This window comes from Chelon labrosus (genome assembly GCF_963514085.1).
Source record: "Chelon labrosus genome assembly, chromosome: 23".
In the NCBI taxonomy this organism is placed as follows: Eukaryota; Metazoa; Chordata; class Actinopteri; order Mugiliformes; family Mugilidae; genus Chelon; species Chelon labrosus.
Genome location: NC_140356.1, coordinates 19,257,225 through 19,275,337, shown reverse-complemented (window position 1 = coordinate 19,275,337; position 18,113 = coordinate 19,257,225). Strand labels below are relative to the sequence as shown.

General features: G+C 41.6%; 2 protein-coding genes across 3 annotated transcripts; both read right to left on the bottom strand.

Moving 5' to 3' along the window:
• Positions 1-10,988: 10,988 nt before the first annotated feature.
• Positions 10,989-14,224, bottom strand: LOC311508274 (uncharacterized protein). 2 transcript variants are annotated; one of them, XM_084572978.1, is made up of 2 exons: positions 13,831-14,224; positions 10,989-12,400 (listed from the first exon to the last, which is right to left on the bottom strand). In XM_084572978.1, the coding sequence occupies exons 1-2, from the start codon at positions 14,000-14,002 to the stop codon at positions 11,178-11,180; spliced, it is 1,395 nt and encodes a 464-aa protein (XP_084429104.1). In that variant the 5' UTR covers positions 14,003-14,224; the 3' UTR covers positions 10,989-11,177. The 2 variants fall into 2 exon arrangements, with proteins under 2 accessions (XP_084429104.1, XP_084429105.1); XM_084572979.1 differs by having other exon boundaries at positions 10,989-12,397.
• Positions 14,225-14,758: 534 nt separating this feature from the next.
• On the bottom strand, positions 14,759-17,756 carry LOC311508530 (uncharacterized protein). Its single transcript, XM_084573324.1, has 2 exons — positions 17,521-17,756; positions 14,759-16,583 (listed from the first exon to the last, which is right to left on the bottom strand). Exons 1-2 carry the CDS (start codon positions 17,525-17,527, stop codon positions 15,517-15,519), a joined length of 1,074 nt encoding a protein of 357 aa, XP_084429450.1. The 5' UTR covers positions 17,528-17,756; the 3' UTR covers positions 14,759-15,516.
• Positions 17,757-18,113: the final 357 nt, after the last annotated feature.

The window sequence follows — 18,113 nt, the reverse complement described above, 5'->3', positions numbered from 1 at the left end:
CGCGCTACGCAGCAAAACTGGGGGAGTAACAGGGCGAAGGTTTTTCTTCTTCCTCCTCCTCCTCCTTCACCTCCTCCTCCTCCTCCTCCTCCTCCCCCTGACACCAAAAAAACCCCAGCGCCTGGAGGCAACGAGCAACGACACAACCAGAAGTAAAGAGGAGCGTCCTTTCAAATTAAAAGCTTCTAAATAACAGAACATTATAGAACGGATTAATAAAACATATTTGTGTTTCTTACCAGCTACAGTTAAGTACTTAAAGCCGTTTTTATACGTTTCCATGCTCTTATAACCTTGACTACTACAGGACTGACCCATTCCACCCTTTTATCAGCTGCAACTAGAGCAAAACACAGCCGGGAGACTATTAACTGGCACAAAGACACAGAGTCCAGACTCCATATTCTGGCCCCAGGTCACTAAGGTCGTCCTCACACCAACTCCTCTCGGTCTCTAACTCCATTGCCTTAAATTCAAGGATTCATGGAGTTTTATTGTCATTACACACATGTTGGTGCATGAGGTGGAACAAAATTAGTTACCCTGGTCCCGGTGCAAGCCAAAGCAGAAACAGTATAATAGCCTTGCATTAGCCGTTTATAGCCTAAATGCTAAGCTAACCTGGAAATAGCATCAAAATGATCAACTCTTGTCTTATGAACATGCTTTCTAAGGTGTCAAACAATTCCTTGGAGTGCAGGTGTAGATTTAAAAGTCAGAGGTGAAGGATACCAATGAACACCGTCAACTCCAGTCACGTTATAATATACAGCAGAATTTAACGTGACAATTGTGCACTATTAGAGTGGTGACTGGGCTTTTTCAGTTGCTGCTCCAAAGCTCTGGGATAGTCCTCCGTCCCACATCAAGTCCTGCTCCACTATCGACTGGTTTAAATCTCATTTTACCTCTTTTTCTCTTGCTTTTATTTCACTCTGAGGTTACCCCATGCCCAATTCTGTCTGGTCCACTCTTAGGGTTAGGGGTTAGAGTCCTGTTGTAATTTACACACTCTCTTCTCTTACTCTAACAACTTCTGTTGTTTTTAAATGTTCTGTTTAAATAAAGTGACTTGACTTTAAAAGCATTTTGCCACCAATGAATTATACATGTCAGGCTATCACTTCAGCTGACGTCTGTACAACCTGTTGACATTTGTTTTACAACCTTTACAGTCATTCGTTCATTTTCTGTAGCCGCTCATCCTGTGAAGGGTCGCAGGGGGGCGAGAGGCGGGGTCCACCCTGGACAGGTCTCCAGTCTATCACAGGGCTAACACAGAGAGACACTCACACCTACGGCCAATTTAGAATCACCAATGAACCTAACCAGCATGTCTTTGGACGGTGGGAGGAAGCTGGAGTACTCAGGGTGTATTAAGATGCACTGTAAAACGTTGAAGCCCCATTAAGTTACGTGAACGTTTTTCTTTAACTACAATAGACACGACAGGTTTTTGATACTGATACTTAAAGATAAAGTAATCCATAGTCTGGACTTCTTTTGAGTTTTGTCTGTTTTGTGATTGATGTTCATTTAACTCATGTCTTTGAGTTTTGAGTTGAAAAAACTGATGGAGGAGGAATAAATAAGAATAAGAAAACCTTTATTTGTCCCACAATGGGGAAATTGCAGTTTGCAACAGCATGCAGAAATGACAATAAGGTGTAATAATATATGCACATATTAGGAGTGTTCGTTGTGGAGCCTAACAGCAGCAGGAAGGAAAGACCTTCTGTATATTTCCTTCACACATCGAGGGTGAAGCAGTCTGATGCTGATACGATACGAATGCTGTCAAATCTAGAGGCTGCTGTTACTATAAAATGACAATACTGTTGAAACAAGGTCCCTACAACAGAGGATTAAACCACGGTAATGTTGGCATCATAAGCTAAATGGACGGGTGGAATGAATTCCTAAGTGGCTGTTTTTGGTTTATCAAATTTAATTTCCTCCTCTAAACGGCCTGAATAAAATAAATGTTAAATTTCTGAATGAACAAGATGTGAGATTAATCCGTCTGAGGTTTACATGAACTTTAAGACTTGCCGTTAAGATGAGAAATCTGAGTAGAAACAAAAACTTTAGTGCTCTGAGCTGATGTGAATTTAGTTAAATTGATCTTAACTTTAAAATGTGAGCAGAACTAGTGAAGAACCGTGAGTTCATTTGACAAAATAAAATGGATCGTTAGTTCTAACTGATTTGTTTCCTTCAGGTTGAGTTTATTCATATTTTTAAGGCAGAAGGTGAACTTTACGTTTTACTGACTTGAAATGTTTTACGGTGTTTTACACTAAAACAAAGGCGTCAGAATATTAAAAAAATTCAATATTTTTTTAATAAAAGAGACAATAACTAGAGCTTAAATTAAAGTTTCATAAGAAATACAGATATCTATATTTAATTATGTGTAGTTTTGTCATACAAACCTTGCTTGCACACGTTCCATGGAGGGATTTTATTTTGAAAACTGCACCAGGAAATTGTACGCCTCATTCTCAGAGACTTACCCCAGAGAGATTAAACTTTGTCCCATGGGTTTAAACTGAAGTCTATTAAAATAAATACTGATTTAACCTGATTTATAAACACCTCAATATATATACATATATATTTTTTTAATATTTAGAAACAGGAGCTCTTGATCAGCAGATTAATCCGTGCTTTAGATTGAATCCTACTCTTAAATAGACTGTGTGCAGTTTAATCTATATTTCCAGTAATCTGTTAGAGACGTAGATTGGATTTGTGTTTCATCTGTTTTCTATACATAGTTTTGTTTTTTTCTTTCAGGCACATTTAAGGCCGAGGCGATCTGACCACATCTTCTGAAGACTGTGAGAGTGGTCGCGCTGTCGAGCTCAGTTAAGCGTGCAGTCGCTCCCGCTGCTAATTTGAGGGCTCGCTGGGACACAATGGAGGCTTTGTCGCTGGAGAATTCAGTCTGAGGAGTAAATCCTTGACACAGTGCCATTCAGGGGCCTGACCCTTTTGTTTCATAAGTCTCCTGGTTGTTACAGTAGGCACCGGCGCTTTACAGGCAACTTCAAGTTGTGCAAGTTGCCCCGGCGGTGTGGCAGGAGTGATTTGTGTTGAAGCAGAGAGGTTAAAGGTCGCGAGCAGCCGTGGAGGAAGTTGAAGACGTTTATTCTTTTATTGGTTTAGATCAGATAAGTGGAGATATATTTAGTCATTATAAAACAAGAATGAACTGAGCTACTGACTCATCAGTAGAGTGGAAACTCTTTTGAGGGTGTCCTGTGGTGTCTGATCAACAGGATGTTGTTAGTGGGGGGGCCTTTGAGGGGAGGGGCCTCTGTGGATCATCCCACAGATACTTGATCAGTTTAGGATCTAGTGAATTTGGAGGCCAGGTCAACACCTTGTGCTGTTCTTCCTGTTTTTCTTCATTTCTTTCTTCATCCTGCTGCCATCAAGGAGTGTCATTGCTATGGGGTGGGGGTCTAGCCTGGTCTGGTCTAGGTGGGTGCTACATGTCTAAGTAACATCCACACCAATGAATGCCAGGTCCAGAAGTTTCCCAGCAGAACACTGAACTGTCACAAGATGTTATTCACTTCTCGTCCTGTCAGTGGTCATAATGTTTAATGTTTATTAACATATTGTGGAAGTGACGTTCCTTGTTCCCCTTTCCAACCTCAATCACACTTTTATTACCAGCGGGTGGAGTTTATGTGTCCTGACCCAGTTCTAAGCCGACTTCAGGGTGTGACACACATTAAAGCGTCTGTTCGTGCAGTGATTTAAATGTTCTTTGTTTGAGGAGGTGATTTAAAGCAGACTCTGGTTTGTTGTTTTTATTTTTATTTTTTTTTAACAGCTCACTGAATCAGCCGCTGAACCCTGAACGCCGTTAGCGGAGCAGACGGGATGAACAAGTCACCGGCTGAACTGATCACGCAGGTAATTAACCAATTAGATGAACAGATAAACAGACTTAATGGGTCTATCAGTGGCTGACATACTGTAGCAATTAAAACCAGTCAGGGGACTACATCTCCCATGATTCCATAGGGGTAGTCTGAGCTCCAGCTCCAGCTAAGAGACAATAACTGGTGGGTTATAGAACATTTAGACATAAGATACGCAGTTATTAGCATTTAGCATTTTCTGACATAATTACCCAGACATTGTCCATTAACAAACCTTTCTTTCGGATCAGCCACAACATTATGACCAGTTCAATGTTCTCCTGGGAAACTTCTGGACCTGGCATTCATTGGAGTGGATGTTACTTAGACATGTAGCACCCACCTAGACCAGACCAGGCACCCCCACCCCATAGCAATGACACTCCTTGATGGCAGCAGCCATCCCCAGCAGGATGTATGGTTACATGAGTCCTTTTTATTCTGAATTCAGATGAAAGAACCCAAAAGCTGCACAAAAGAAGCACGAAACTAAAACAAGTGAGCCACAAGGCCACAAAAGAAAGTAAGACACAACTTGGCAAGTGAATGGTGGAGAGCTGGACATATCCTGCATGTGGAGACAGGTAAACTCAAAGGAAGTGGGAGCAGGTGAGGTGGGTGTGGCCTGGGTAGAGACCAGGGCGTTGAGAAAGACACTGAGGCCCCCTGGTGGTTGGAAGGCAGCACTGCAGAGAATAACCAGACGGAGAGAGACTGAACCTAAACTGTGACATTATATATTAAAAACATACATTAACTAATGTTTAGGGAGCAGCTTACGGTTTGGGTTTGTATTTGATACCCCAGCATTGTCACAGGTCCCACTGCAAACATCTCACTGACGCATTAATCCACCACTTCCATGGGAATCTGGGCTATTTTTGGTTTGAGCTGAGCGAGGTGTTCAAACACCTCATTATTACAATAATGCCCACAGGTGTGTGTGTGTGTGTGAGAAAAAGAGCTGTCAGACGTGAATGATTTATGAGTATGTAAATGAGGTTGTTGGACTCGTTGAAGGACGGCGAAGAGCGCGGCCGCTCAGCTCTGTGAAAGCTGCCAATCCAAAACTCAGTTTACCCTGCATTTTAAATCTGCAGCAAACATTAGCCTTGTCTCTCATCCCATAAATATAAAAATAAAATCAGAATCTAAAACTGTTTACATTACAACGAGTCAAACCAGATTGACGCTGCATTTAAATTGAGTCATTTCTAGAAAGCGATAAAAATAAAACAGTACCTGCAGCACTACAGCTTCATTTAACACACCAGCAATGACACGGAGGTCGAGCGCTACTAATGTATGTAGATAGGTCTATATATATGCTCCTCCTTATGCTCTGCTGTCGATAGTCACAGTGTCACTGTCTAATGAGAAACGAATTCTCCAGGAGAAAGGAAAAGTCAAGTCGATATTTGTCTTTTCTAGGTTGTGAGTTCACATCACATGAAATGCACTCTTCCACATCACTGTCCAGAACAAAGTGAGTAAATAAATGCAGGAATCAATCCTTACAGCATTTAACTGTAAGAACTACATAGATTTAGACCATTTTATTTAATTCAACCATGAGTCTAGTTGTATCCTGAATGCTTAGCACACTGAACGTAAGTAAAGATGGATGAATGCTTGGTGATGTCATCCATTTGTTTTCTGGAGGGCGGTTTTTGAAGTCTCAGACCGCCACCATCTTGGCAGTGCCTGACTCCGCCTAAAGGCTCTGCAAGAAGCAAGAAATGTGTTCTTGCAGCCCTCGTTTGGGAGTTCTCGTGGCTTGTTCTCGACACATCAACCTGGGCAGAACTTTTTTCTCGTGTGGTGTCTGGTTACTATTCTGTCATTGGTCAGAAATTGGAAGTGGGCGTGGTTAATGTGGAAAATGCTAGCAGATAGGATGATGCTAATATTCGCAGCGTGACCGCTAATCTCTCCTCGGAAGAGATGGGCAAACTGTATGTGGGTGCAGGACGACGTCTAAAACTAATAAGAAGAATCATTCTCGTCGTCCGTCTCCTCCATCTCCCACAATGCTATGCTGCAGTGGGAGGGGCCTATGAGGACATCCCTGGAGTTTCTCCTGAAGTATAAATTACTTTCCCAAAAGGAACTTTTTTTTCTCGTTCTTGCAGCCCTGGCAGTGAGAGCCAATATCTCGCTTGTCGCCGAGTATGTTACGAGCTTAACTCCCAGCTCGTTCAGAAATGGTCAAGGAGGAACAGCTCGAGTGGTGCCAAGGTGGAAAGATAGCAACCTGTCACTCAGAGAAACCATGCCCTTGATTATGCATAACGTTAAGCCTTAGTAATTGAGACAGTTGAGTCATATAATAATTATCTCCTCTACAGTTGCCACGATTGGAGAATTAGACCAATTGGACGAGTGGCTAAGACGTCTTCAAGAAAGTCTACAGGTCCAGTTGCCCACGTAGCTGCATGTTTAACTCTCTGTTTTGGAGACTGCTTCAAGTAACTGGGAGTTGGCTCAGCGTTTTAAGACTCCTCAGTCTATCGGATGGTGGTTTGCTATCGCCTCCTTTTTTATTTAGCATGCCACAAAGAGTCACCTTCCTCAGAGAACATTTCCAGAAAGTCTTGCTGCAAGATAAAGCTCCATTTTGCAGCTTCCTACGTCAACGTCACAGGTTTTTATTATCATTTACATATTTTTCTCCCTTTCTTATTTTGTGTGAGACAGACCCACAAGAAAGAGAACAAGGATTTGATTGAGGCTCATAAATATTGCTCAACAATGAGCCCTTGATTAAATCACAATTTCATATTTGTGCAGTTGTCACTCAAAGGAAACAGAAGGAAACATTCGGGCCATAAAATATTTTGAAAAGGCTTCGATTTTTAAATATTAAATCATGTTTACCGGCATTAGTTTAGATGTTACTGTAGATTAGATTAAACAAACCTGACTTTTAAGGACAAATGTTGTCCCATCGGTCTACGTCAAACAGAGACACCCAGTGTAAAGAAACATGAGGCGGTGGGATGTAAATTGAACAGCATGCGAGAAGAGAGGGACAATACAATGAACCACGGTGCATTTAAGATGCTATTTAAAAGAACCTATTCATTCCTTCCCGGTGTAATGAAGCTGCTTTTCTGCGGTACACCCACTCCACACACTTCATTTCTCTCTCAACCCTTTTTCCTCTTGTAGTCCCGGTAATGAAGCCTTTGAGGAGACACTTTTGTATTTCATAGGGGACAATGATCCAAACACACCAGCCGCTGATGAAAGAAAACCTCAATCTGCTCCACATGTCGGGAGCAACTGCACTACTATGTTTAAAAAGCATCGAGTCTGGATGAGTTGCAAAGAGACGAAGGTCATTTTAAACCCTTGACGAACTAAATTTGCTGACGTGCCAATTTATGTCCCTGTCTGCGGAAGGACCAGGATTGGAAAGTGAATATTGATCGAACTGAATGAGGTTCATTTTCTCGGGAGTTATGAAAGAAACAAATTGAGCGATTCATGAAGTCCATTAAGGGACAAAGAGAATATCTAACTTACATCGATACGGGACTTGTTAACAACGCGACCTGAATTTAGGACTTTAGTCTGATGATTGGTCGGTGGCCAGAGGCTGGGACGTGACGCTGTTGTAGACTCAAGAGTAGATGCTAATGGATGGCGATGCTAATGGCTAGCATGGTGGTGCTGCTGTGTGGTGCATTCACAGATTTAAGCAGATTGTTTCTGCACATATAGACCTATAAAACCAAACAATGTTAACATCAATCAGTGTTACTCTGGGATAACGCAGGCGAGTTTCCAATTACAATTAGCACAAGTTACTGAAGCTAAATCAAAGAAAAAAGTCAAAACATCTTTCCTAATTACGCTTGATAAATCTGAACGTTTGTTGAGTTGTATCATTTGAAAAAACTTCAAGTTGGAAACAGGTTCTTAGATATCATGGCCAAATATGTCATCATTATATCTGAATAACATGTATTAGGAGAAGTTCTGTTATATTTCAGTAGTTACCAAAGAACAGTCGGTACGTTAATCAAAAAAATAACTGTGTTGCAGCCCTACCAATCATACAGACAGGTATTAGTAGCAGGAGAAGGATAGCATTGGTTTCAGTGAAGGGTTTTAATATTTAGCACATCCAGTTTAAGACCTTCAAGGTTTGTACACTGATCAGCCACAACATTATGACCAGAGACAAGAGAAGTAAATCACATTGACCATCTTGTGACAGTTCAAACTTCTGGACCTGGCATTCATTCATTGGTGTGGATGTTACTTAGACATGTAGCACCCACTTAGACCAGACCAGGCACCCCCACCCCATAGCAATGACACTCCTTGATGGCAGCAGCCATCCCCAGCAGGATGCAGCCACAGAAGCGCTTAAAAAAACACACGAAAAACAGCACAAGGTGTTGACCTGGCCTCCAAATTCACTAGATTTCAAACTGATCAAGTATCTGTGGGATGATCCCCTCAAAGGCCCCCCCACTAACACCACAGGACACCCTCAGAAGGCACATGTCCATTCTCTGATGAGTCACCACAAATGATATAACACAGTATAATAAAATTGAGCTGGTGTGTTCCATCTGCTACAACCAATTATTATGTTAAGGATGTTGGATTTCAAAAATCCTTCTACAGTAAACATCATAGATGCTTGATTACTTACTCACTCAACCTGACTTAATGAGGAAAATTAACTCCTAATCTAATCCATGTCAGGTCCTAGCGCCGCATTTTGACGTTAAAAGGGGAAAGGAACCAAAAAATAAATAAACGAGGTGACCATGGAAGGAGTGTATAGAAATACAAATATATGTGTGTGTGGAAAATATGACAGCAGTGACTGCAGAGCATTGTGAAACAAAGAGCCGGTAGATTGATGATTGATTAGCTGTGGCTGTTTGGCTGACTGAGACTCATTGGCAGCCGTCACTTTGATGAATTACACCTCTGGGAAAAACATACTGCACTCTGATTACTGCCAACAAGACTGGCGTGAGTGTGCACGCTGGGCTAAACGGCTTATATACACAATATATACCCTTTGACACAGCCCGTGTGTGTGTGTGTCTCTGCTTCCTTTTATTAAGGCCCTGAGTTGCTCTGCAGAAAGAGATTTTGTACATTCATGTTCTCACACCCAGAATCCTTGTTTAGTATTCTACCGGAGGAAGCAGCACCAGTCTGGCTCAAGGTCCTATACGCCGCCTGTAAACAGAGGCCGATTTGTTCATATTTAACAAGACAGATGACAAGTATGTACTTTTTTTTTATTCTTTTAGCTGTCCCTCAGCTCCACCTGTCATGAGATTCCCTGAATAATTTACGCCGGATAAAGGCCATGCTTTGTCAAAGACTGGACTCTGACTGGAGCGTTTTAAATTACGGGGCGATTTATTTGATGAAACACATCTCAGGGTTGGACCTACGTCGGCGTTTGAAGGCTGACACTGATGCAGGTGGACGTGAGGCTGCTGACTGCTTATATTTTGTGCTGAAGGTACTTTTTAAATTTATTAATGCAAGAAAACCGCATTGGTCGTTGAAGGTGACTCACAACTGCACCACGTTATCCCTGAACATCAAGTGTTGCTTTCTTGTGATCGGGGTAACAACAGATTACGTGAGATTATCATAAACTCATTAACTGGAGATTAATCCTTTAAACTGCTGGCATCTCACCTGCCAGATATCATATGTCTCTTAAATGCCAATAATTAATTCACAATAAAATGCAACAAAATGGGCCCCGAAATCAAATGTTGCTTAGGGCCCCATGGAAGCTTGGGCCGGCTCTGATTTTACCCCTTTTTGGTGTTACAATTAAAGGGTTTCTCCTCTGTGTGAGATCTTGTGTGGATACTCGTGCACCTTTAAATGTCAGGAATTGATACAACTCTCTAACACGGCAGAGTTGTCAACAATGTCGACATGAAAGAAAAACACACATCCCAGATAATATACCTTTAACACAATTTATCTCCCCAGGGAAATTAGCTCACATGGCATATTGCACATTGTTGTAAAGTAGGAACACCATCTAGTATGCCCTTTAGATCGAGGCACAGGGTCAGATTCTGTCAGGCAAGTCGCCATGTGGTGAATATTTGATGGAGAAGAACACTTTTTGAATTAAAAACACTTAGAAAGAAATAAAGAAACTTTATTTATAGAGCACCACCGCCTTTTATAAAACATTTTCTACAATATAAAGTATGAGTTTAGGCAGTCACAAAACAGATGAAGACATTTTTTAAAGATCTGAGTTTCCCAGCTTCTCGCTTGTTTTCAGGTGGGCAGGCAAAGAGCCAGTCTGATTGAAACTTTTCCCACATGTTGCAAGAATATGGTTTCTCAGAAATGTGAAATTTAATATGTACATGTGTTAGTAAGTAGGGATGCATCGAAATTTTTCGGCCGAAAATGCACTTTTGGGCAATTTGCGGCCAAAAATTGCTGCGGTTGTTGCTTGCATCATCACAACATCTTGATTCGGCCGTGTTGTTTCGGCGATAAATGTTCGGCCGACAATGGCCCAAAAGTGCGTTTTCGGCCAAAAATTTTCGGACTTTTATCGCCGAAATAACACGTGTAAGCAACAACTGCAACAATTTTTGGCCAAAAATGGCCAAAAAGTGCATTTTCAGCCGACAATTGCTGCAGTTGTTGCCTGCATCATCACAACATCCTGTTTCGGCCGTGTTGTTTCAGCGATGAATTTTCGGCCAAAAATGGCCCAAAAGTGCATTTTCGGCCGAAAATTTTCAGACTTTTATCGCCGAAACAACACGTGTCTGCCGAAAATGCACTTTTTGGCCATTTTCAGCCAACAATTGCTGTGGTTGTTGCTTGGATCATCACAACATCCTGTTTTGGCCGTGTTGTTTCAGCAATGAATTTTCGGCCGAAAATAGCCCAAAAGTGCATTTTCAGACTTTTATCGCCGAAACAACATGTGCAAGCAACAACCGCAGCAATTGTCGGCCGAAAATGGCCAAAAAGTGCATTTTCGGCCGACAATTGCTGCAGTTGTCATTTTTTTGGGCCAAAAAAATGATGCAAAAATTTCTGACTTTTATCGTCGAAACAACACGCGTAAGCAACAACCGCAGCAATTTTGGGCCGAAAATGACCCAAAAGTGCATTTTCGATTTCCGGCCAAAATTTTTCGGTGCATCCGTATTAGTAAGTAATTTTCCACATGTATTATAAAGATTTCTCATGCATACAGTGAAACTATAACACTGTCTGACAGTTTGCCCACGTTTCGCAGGAATACGGCTCCTCACCTGCGTGAGTTTTCATATGCATCTGAAACACCCATAGATCGAAAAATTTCATCCCACACACATTACAATGAAACAGGTCCCCGTCCGTGTGAGTCCTCATGTGGGTAAGTAGATTAGTACTCTGAGTGAAACTTTTCCCGCATATTTCGCAGGAATGCGGCTTCTCGCCCGTGTGCGTTCTCATGTGGCTGGCTAAACTCGCACTCTGACTGAAACTTTTCCCGCATATTTCGCAGGGATACGGCCTCTCGCCTGTGTGCGTTCTCATGTGGACAATTAGATAAGTGCTTCGTCTGAAACCTTCCCCGCATATTTCGCAGGAATACGGCTTCTGGCCCGTGTGAGTCCTCGTGTGGCTAATTAGATTAGCTTGTCGACTGAAGGTTTTCCCGCATATTTCGCAGGAGTACGGCCTCTCGCCTGTGTGCATCCGCATGTGCATGTTTAAATGAGTGTTTCGGCTGAAACTTTTCCCGCACGTTTCGCAAGAATACGGCTTCTCACCCGTATGAGTTCTCATGTGGCTAATTAAATTAGCGCTTTGACTGAAACTCTTCCCGCATATCTTGCAGGAGTATGGCCTCTCACCTGTGTGCATTCTCATGTGGACGTTTAAATAAGTGCTTCGTCCGAAACTTTCCCCGCATATCTTGCAAGAATACGGCTTCTCGCCTGTATGGATTCTCTGATGTATGACGAGTTCAGACTGATACTTATAAGTTTTGCCACATACGTTACATACTACAGACTTTTTATCTGTATTACACTGAGCCTCTGACAGGGGAAAGATGTACTCCAGCTCCACATTACTACTCGATCCTGAGTCTACATGCTCACTTTCTTCCTGGTATCGGTTCTCAGCTGCAGGAAAGTTGTGAGAGAAGTCACTGTTTGGTTCTGGTTCACTGTGGTCACTTTCTTCACAAGCAGAAGTCACCATAAGAATATCAATCTCCTCCTTCACTTCAAGCTCCTCTTCCTCCTGATTGCTGCAAAGTTCTTTGGGACTGACGCAGAGTTCATCTTGTTCCTCTTTAATCTGTGGAGGCTCTGGTTCCTCCTGGTCCGGACTGGAGTTACTCTCCTGGTTACAGGGCTGCTGGTCCACAAGAACCTCCTCCACCTTCTCCTCCTCCTCCTCCTGACTGTCGTGTTGTTGTGGTAAGTCTGCTGGAGACACAAGGGAACACAAAAAAAAGGTTACTGAAGTAATGACAGATAAACCCCACCAATCATATGCCATTTTTGAGCCTTGCATACTGTCCATACACCAGTCCCGGCAGCTGAACCTAACCAGCATGTCTTTGGACGGTGGGAGGAAGCTGGAGTACCTGGAGAGAACCCACGCAGACACAGAGAGAACATGAAAACTCCACACAGTAAGGCCCCGGTCGGACCTTGGATTAGAACCCAGAACCTTCTTGCTGTGAGGCATCAGTGCTAACATTAATAATATTTAAACCAGCTGTTGCTGTTCTTAAGTGGAATTACAAGGGTTAAAGGGGAACTACTGTTTTTTTACAAACTTTCTGGCATAAAATACGGTCGTTTACTCACCCATATAACTTTTGTGTAATTTGTATTCCTTCGTGTGATATTTAGATCTGCGTATATCCATATAGTGGGAGTGACTGGGGCACCGAAACGCAGCCTCTAAATAACGTAATATCTGCTAGTTTTTTGCAACATGCCTGAATATTTTTCCAATTCTGAGATTGTGGACAAACCATAGCAGTAGCAGTAGCACACGGCGCTCAGAGATGACATCATCCAGGTCGGAAGACATCATCCGAGGTCTGCAGGTCAATCAATAAAGACCCTGGATGATGATGATGATGATAACAGGTAACTCAGGACTCAACAGGGAATAGCACTAGCGTACGATAACAAAATATTGGTGAAATGAACGAGTTTCGTGGGAGTTAATGCGTTATTTAGAGGCTGTGTTTCGGTGCCCCATTCACTCCCACTATATGGATATACGCAGATCTAAATATCTCCTGAAGGAATACAAATTACACAAAAGTTATATGGGTGAGTAAACGATCGTATTTTATGCCAGAAATAAGGTCCAGGTTGTAAAAAAACAGCAGTTCCCCTTTAAGTACCATGCGACTGACTTGACTCATAGAACCTATGTATCCACATGCCATTAGTGACTTCCACTGACTATCCTCTGGCCTCTTTTCGGACAGGAGCTATGATTGAGTGTTTTTCAGACTATGAAACTGTCGTCTCACAAACATCACTCATAAATATACACTATAATACTACTTGTAAAAAAGAGGGCATGAGTGGAGAGCAGTGGAAGGGCACGTAAGACTGTTGTTTATGTCCATAACATCATTTTCAAGAGTAAAGTTATTGATTTTTGTTCTTCTTCTGCAGATTTTTGGCGGCTTTGACAATATCCAACTGCCACTCAAACAGAACAAGAAGAAGAGGCGGTAGTGGTAGTAGTCTTGATGGTGGCCAACCGCAATTTAAACCAGAGAGGAGGAAGACTTAACAGTACAAGGATGTGGTTTTGGTTTATGGTAGACCCTAAAACAAGGAACTACAAAAGAGAGGGCTTGACTAAACCCTGGCGCTGAACACACCTGTTCTTTGTAACTTTATCTCCGGTTTCATGACGGTGTCCAACTGTTTGCGCTGACGATCGATCTCTTCCTCGTACTGGGCGACGGCCTCTTCGAACAATGTGAATATGTCGTCGGCAGCAGCGGTTAGTCGATCGTTGATCAGCCGCCTCAGATACTGGACGGAAGACATTGTTGCTGCAACAAAGTATCGAGTGTTTATCTGCGACACGACGTACACAAAGACGATGCTACCAGCGCATTCTGAGCACGTCCGCTGCGTGTCACACTTAAATAAATCCGGTGGAGGCACTGAGTTAGCTTCTCGTTCCGCTTGGGAAAAGAGTTGACTTTGAAACAGAATCAAAAAGGTGTTAATTCACCTGCATGATCATTTTGGAGGATGTAGTCTGTGATGCTGTTAGATTGAATTGAATTAAACACTAAAATGTTTCCTCTGACCAAACTTGGGTTCCTTAAGTAGTCGTTTACACCACTATCTTCAACAAAGTTCTCCACAACTTCAAATAATTAATAATATGAGCTTTTTTGTAGTCATTTCCACCAAATGTTCACTTAAGGTGCCACCTTCGACAAAATTTACTGTGGTAGAGGTCATATTATGTGAGTAAACGATCACTGTGCATCTTGCATTCTTACATTCTCTTTGTTTTTTTTTTGTTTTTTTTGTTTTTGTTTTATTATCACATATATTGTTATTGCTCCGGCTTACTATCTGTGCCAGTGCATAACCATTGGCTAACCACTGGGCTAACCAATGGCGGGCTAACCCGGAGACTTCAAGCTCTTTGGCACATAACTAAATGTCAGTTTGAACTAGAATTTTGCCACCTGTATGTCCTTTTCAACAAAACTACAAAGTCTGACATTTGACTAAGTAATATAGTAAATCAAATATGTATCACATCAAAACTTGTGTTATTAAAGTGAAGAATGTAATTTATATCAAGTCTGGGCCATCGTAAGACAACCATGTTCAATTGAGAGGACTAGAGCCTTGATGAACAGTTTATCAACCACCAACTAAGTTGTCCACATACTCACAAAAAAAAATCAGAAATTCAGTGTGAACCAAACAGTACCAATACCCCCAACTTGGTGCAGATGTGTACTTTCTTAAAGATGATTATGTGAGTTGTGTCAGAGACAGAACGTACAAAAGAACGTACAAAATCTCGAGCCTGCAATTTGGGAATATCCGTTCACAGCAAAGTTTATTTACTGTATATGCAATCTTTAACATGACATCTTCAAAAATAAAGTTTTAATACAACTGAGACATTTACAGTTATGGACATAATGTCCATAAGGTGATGATGATGCATGAGCTGGACCACCTGTCTAAGAGTCTTCAGGTTATTGAGATATCTTCAGAACATACTTCAGGCACAACAGTTGCAATACACAGCAAAAATAAACTTTAAAGTATTTTCTTTGTGCTAATTATTTTCACAATTGTAAAAGAAGCCTGTGTTGCAGCCCATAGTGTAACTCGGAGAATTCATGGCAACATTGCTCTTTATTATAGAAGTTTGCACCTGTTCACACAGATGCAAGATTGTACATGATTTGCCATATAAAGGCAGCACAATGAATATGTATGAATTCTTGTACCAATTTTCAAATTTGATGAGTCAACAAATCTTTTTTTTTTTTTTTTCACAGAAGTTACAAGGATACAGCTTCTCATTCGTGTGAGGTGTAGTGTGTGTGAAGATCTAAATGATCTCTTCGTCTGAATCTTTTCCCACAAATTTTGCAAGAATACGGTTTCTCATTCGTGTGAGTTCTCATGTGGACATTCAAAACGCCACTTTGAATGAAACGCTTCCCACAGATTTTGCAGGAATACGGTTTCTCACCCGTATGAGCTCTCATGTGGACGGTAACGTGGCCACTTCGACTGAAACTCTTCCCGCATATCTTGCAATCGAAGGGTTTCTCACCCGTGTGAGTTCTCTGGTGGACAGTTAAGTAACTACTTCGACTGAAGCTTTTCCCACATGTTTCACAAGAATACGGTTTCTCATTTGTGTGCGTTCTCATGTGAGCGGTCAGATCACCCTTTTGACTGAAACACCTGTCGCATGTTTTGCAGGAATACGGCCTCTCGCCCGTATGAGTTCTCATATGGACGGTCACGTTACCACTTTGACTGAAACTCTTCCCACATGTCGGGCAAGAATATGGTTTCTCAGCTTTGTGGACGACCTCGTGCTTTTTCAACGATGATGGGTCAGTAAATCTTTTTCCACAGCTGTAACAAGGATACGGCTTCTCACCCGAATGAGTTCTCATGTGGACAGTCAAGTGGCTGCTTTGACTAAAACTTTTAGCACAAATTGTGCAAGAGTATAGCTTTGCACCGACCAACAAGTGAACAGTCAAACTATCATCTTGACTTGACCCTTCTGCATTTCTAGCTGATCCTGAGTCTTGACTCTCATCTTCAGAGGCATTTGGTTCTGGTTCACTCTGGTCACTCTTTTCCTCGTAACCAGTCGTCACCATGACGGTATCAGTCTCCTGCTTCACTTCAAGCTGCTCTCCGTCCTGACTGGTCCAGAGTTCCTCCTGTTCCTCTTTAATCTGTATGAGCTCTGGTTCCTCCTGCTCCTCTTTAATTTGCACAAGCTCTACTTCCTCCTGTTCTTCTTTAATCTGAGGAGGCTCTGGTTCCTCCTGGCCCAGACTGGAATTCCTCTCCTGGTCAGAGAGCTCCTCCTCCTTAAAGTCATGTTGCTGTGGGACGTCTGGACAGACAAAAGGAACACAACAGAAAGGTTATTTCGTTTTCCTTGTTGCTTTCTGTCAATGTAATTTTGTTTTCGTCCATCTTTTTAGTAGTTTGTCATCAGAAAAGAAACCAGTATCCTCCTATGCTCTCGCTTCAAGGCTCCTAGACTCCCAGATTTTGCTGAAAGCAGGGGAGGGCCAAAATTCTTGGTTCGTTTTCACCACAGTTCTGACATTTAAGGCTTATTTAATTACTTGCACCAAGGAATTTATGATTTAATGCGTTCTGTCTGTTCTATTAATCACTCTTACAATGGTTTACAACGTTCAGCTACAATAGTGTTTTATTTATTTATTATCATGAGCGTACAACTGCAATAAACACATAATATTCGACTTTGAAAAAGAAAATCTGAAATCATTGAAACCCCTAACGGAGAGTTTTATCTGGAGTCTCTCCCTTGGGAACTGATTATGCTCCAGCTAACATCTGGCGAGCCAATCAAATCGTTTAGGGGCGGGGCTTATGCTGAAGATGGACAGAAGTAGTCATACACGTCACCTGTGCGCCTTAGAGTTAAATTTGTGAACAACAAAATGGCTCCGATTGCTTTTTCTTCTTTGCATCATTTGAAACAAACCCCCTAATAAAATATAAAATCCAAATAGAACTCGTATTTGAGTTTCGTAACGAGGCTCTATTTATGAATCTCTGACACTTTGAGTTTAGTTTAGCTTTAACTAATTACATGAACTTCCCACAGTGGCTAGGCTAAGCACAGCTGTGTTAAACCAAAACACCACAAATACACAAACACAACAGCATATTATTGTACCATTAGCATACTAGCTTTACTCTACTGTAGCTTTGTTAGTTAGCTTCGTTATAGCATGTAGATTCATTTTAGCATATTCCCTAATAAGTGTATAAAGGACATTTATAGTTTTACAAACCTGCCATATGTGACTTTATGTCTGTTTCAGTCTGAGCTGAGGATCGACGTCTTCTCCAACGGCTGTGGTTGTTTCCTCAGCAGCCGCAATTAATCGATCGTCGATCGACATGTGTGAACCGCCGACCGGAAGACACCGTCATTCTAATAACTGAAGTATTTATTCACGGTGTGACGACACGCAACAGTCTGCTACGATGTGGACAAACTCCAAAAAAAAAAAAAAAGCTAAAGCTACTAGCGCGCTCTGTTTATTTCCGCCGGGTGTCACACTGTTTACTTCCCGGGTAGGCAGTGGGCAGGCTTTCAGTTCCGCCTTCAACTGAATTTTCTTTGACGGCTTCTTTTTCTTCTTCTGGAGGAAGAGATTATACAGAAAAAACAACAAACAATATAAACAAACAAAAAAACTAATATTTTATTTCAAATATATTGTTTTTCCAAATGTTATGGTTTATAAATTCTAATATTTACCCATATAATACTATAGTAAAGCGCATAAAATGAAAATTGTTGGAGATTTAACGTGTGTGTGATTTGGATCCAATCTGGGCCATCGTTGGACAACCATGTAAGTTACATAATCTTAATAAT

What these genes read in the sequence shown, in the direction of transcription:
- LOC311508274 (XM_084572978.1), bottom strand. Translation starts at nt 14,002, where the DNA reads ATGTCTTCCGTCCAGTATCTGAGGCGGCTGATCAACGATCGACTAACC. An exon ending in GATAAAGTTACAAAGAACAG is followed by an intron (nt 12,401 to 13,830) that starts GTGTGTTCAGCG and finishes TTGTGTCTCCAG; the next exon opens with CAGACTTACCACAACAACAC.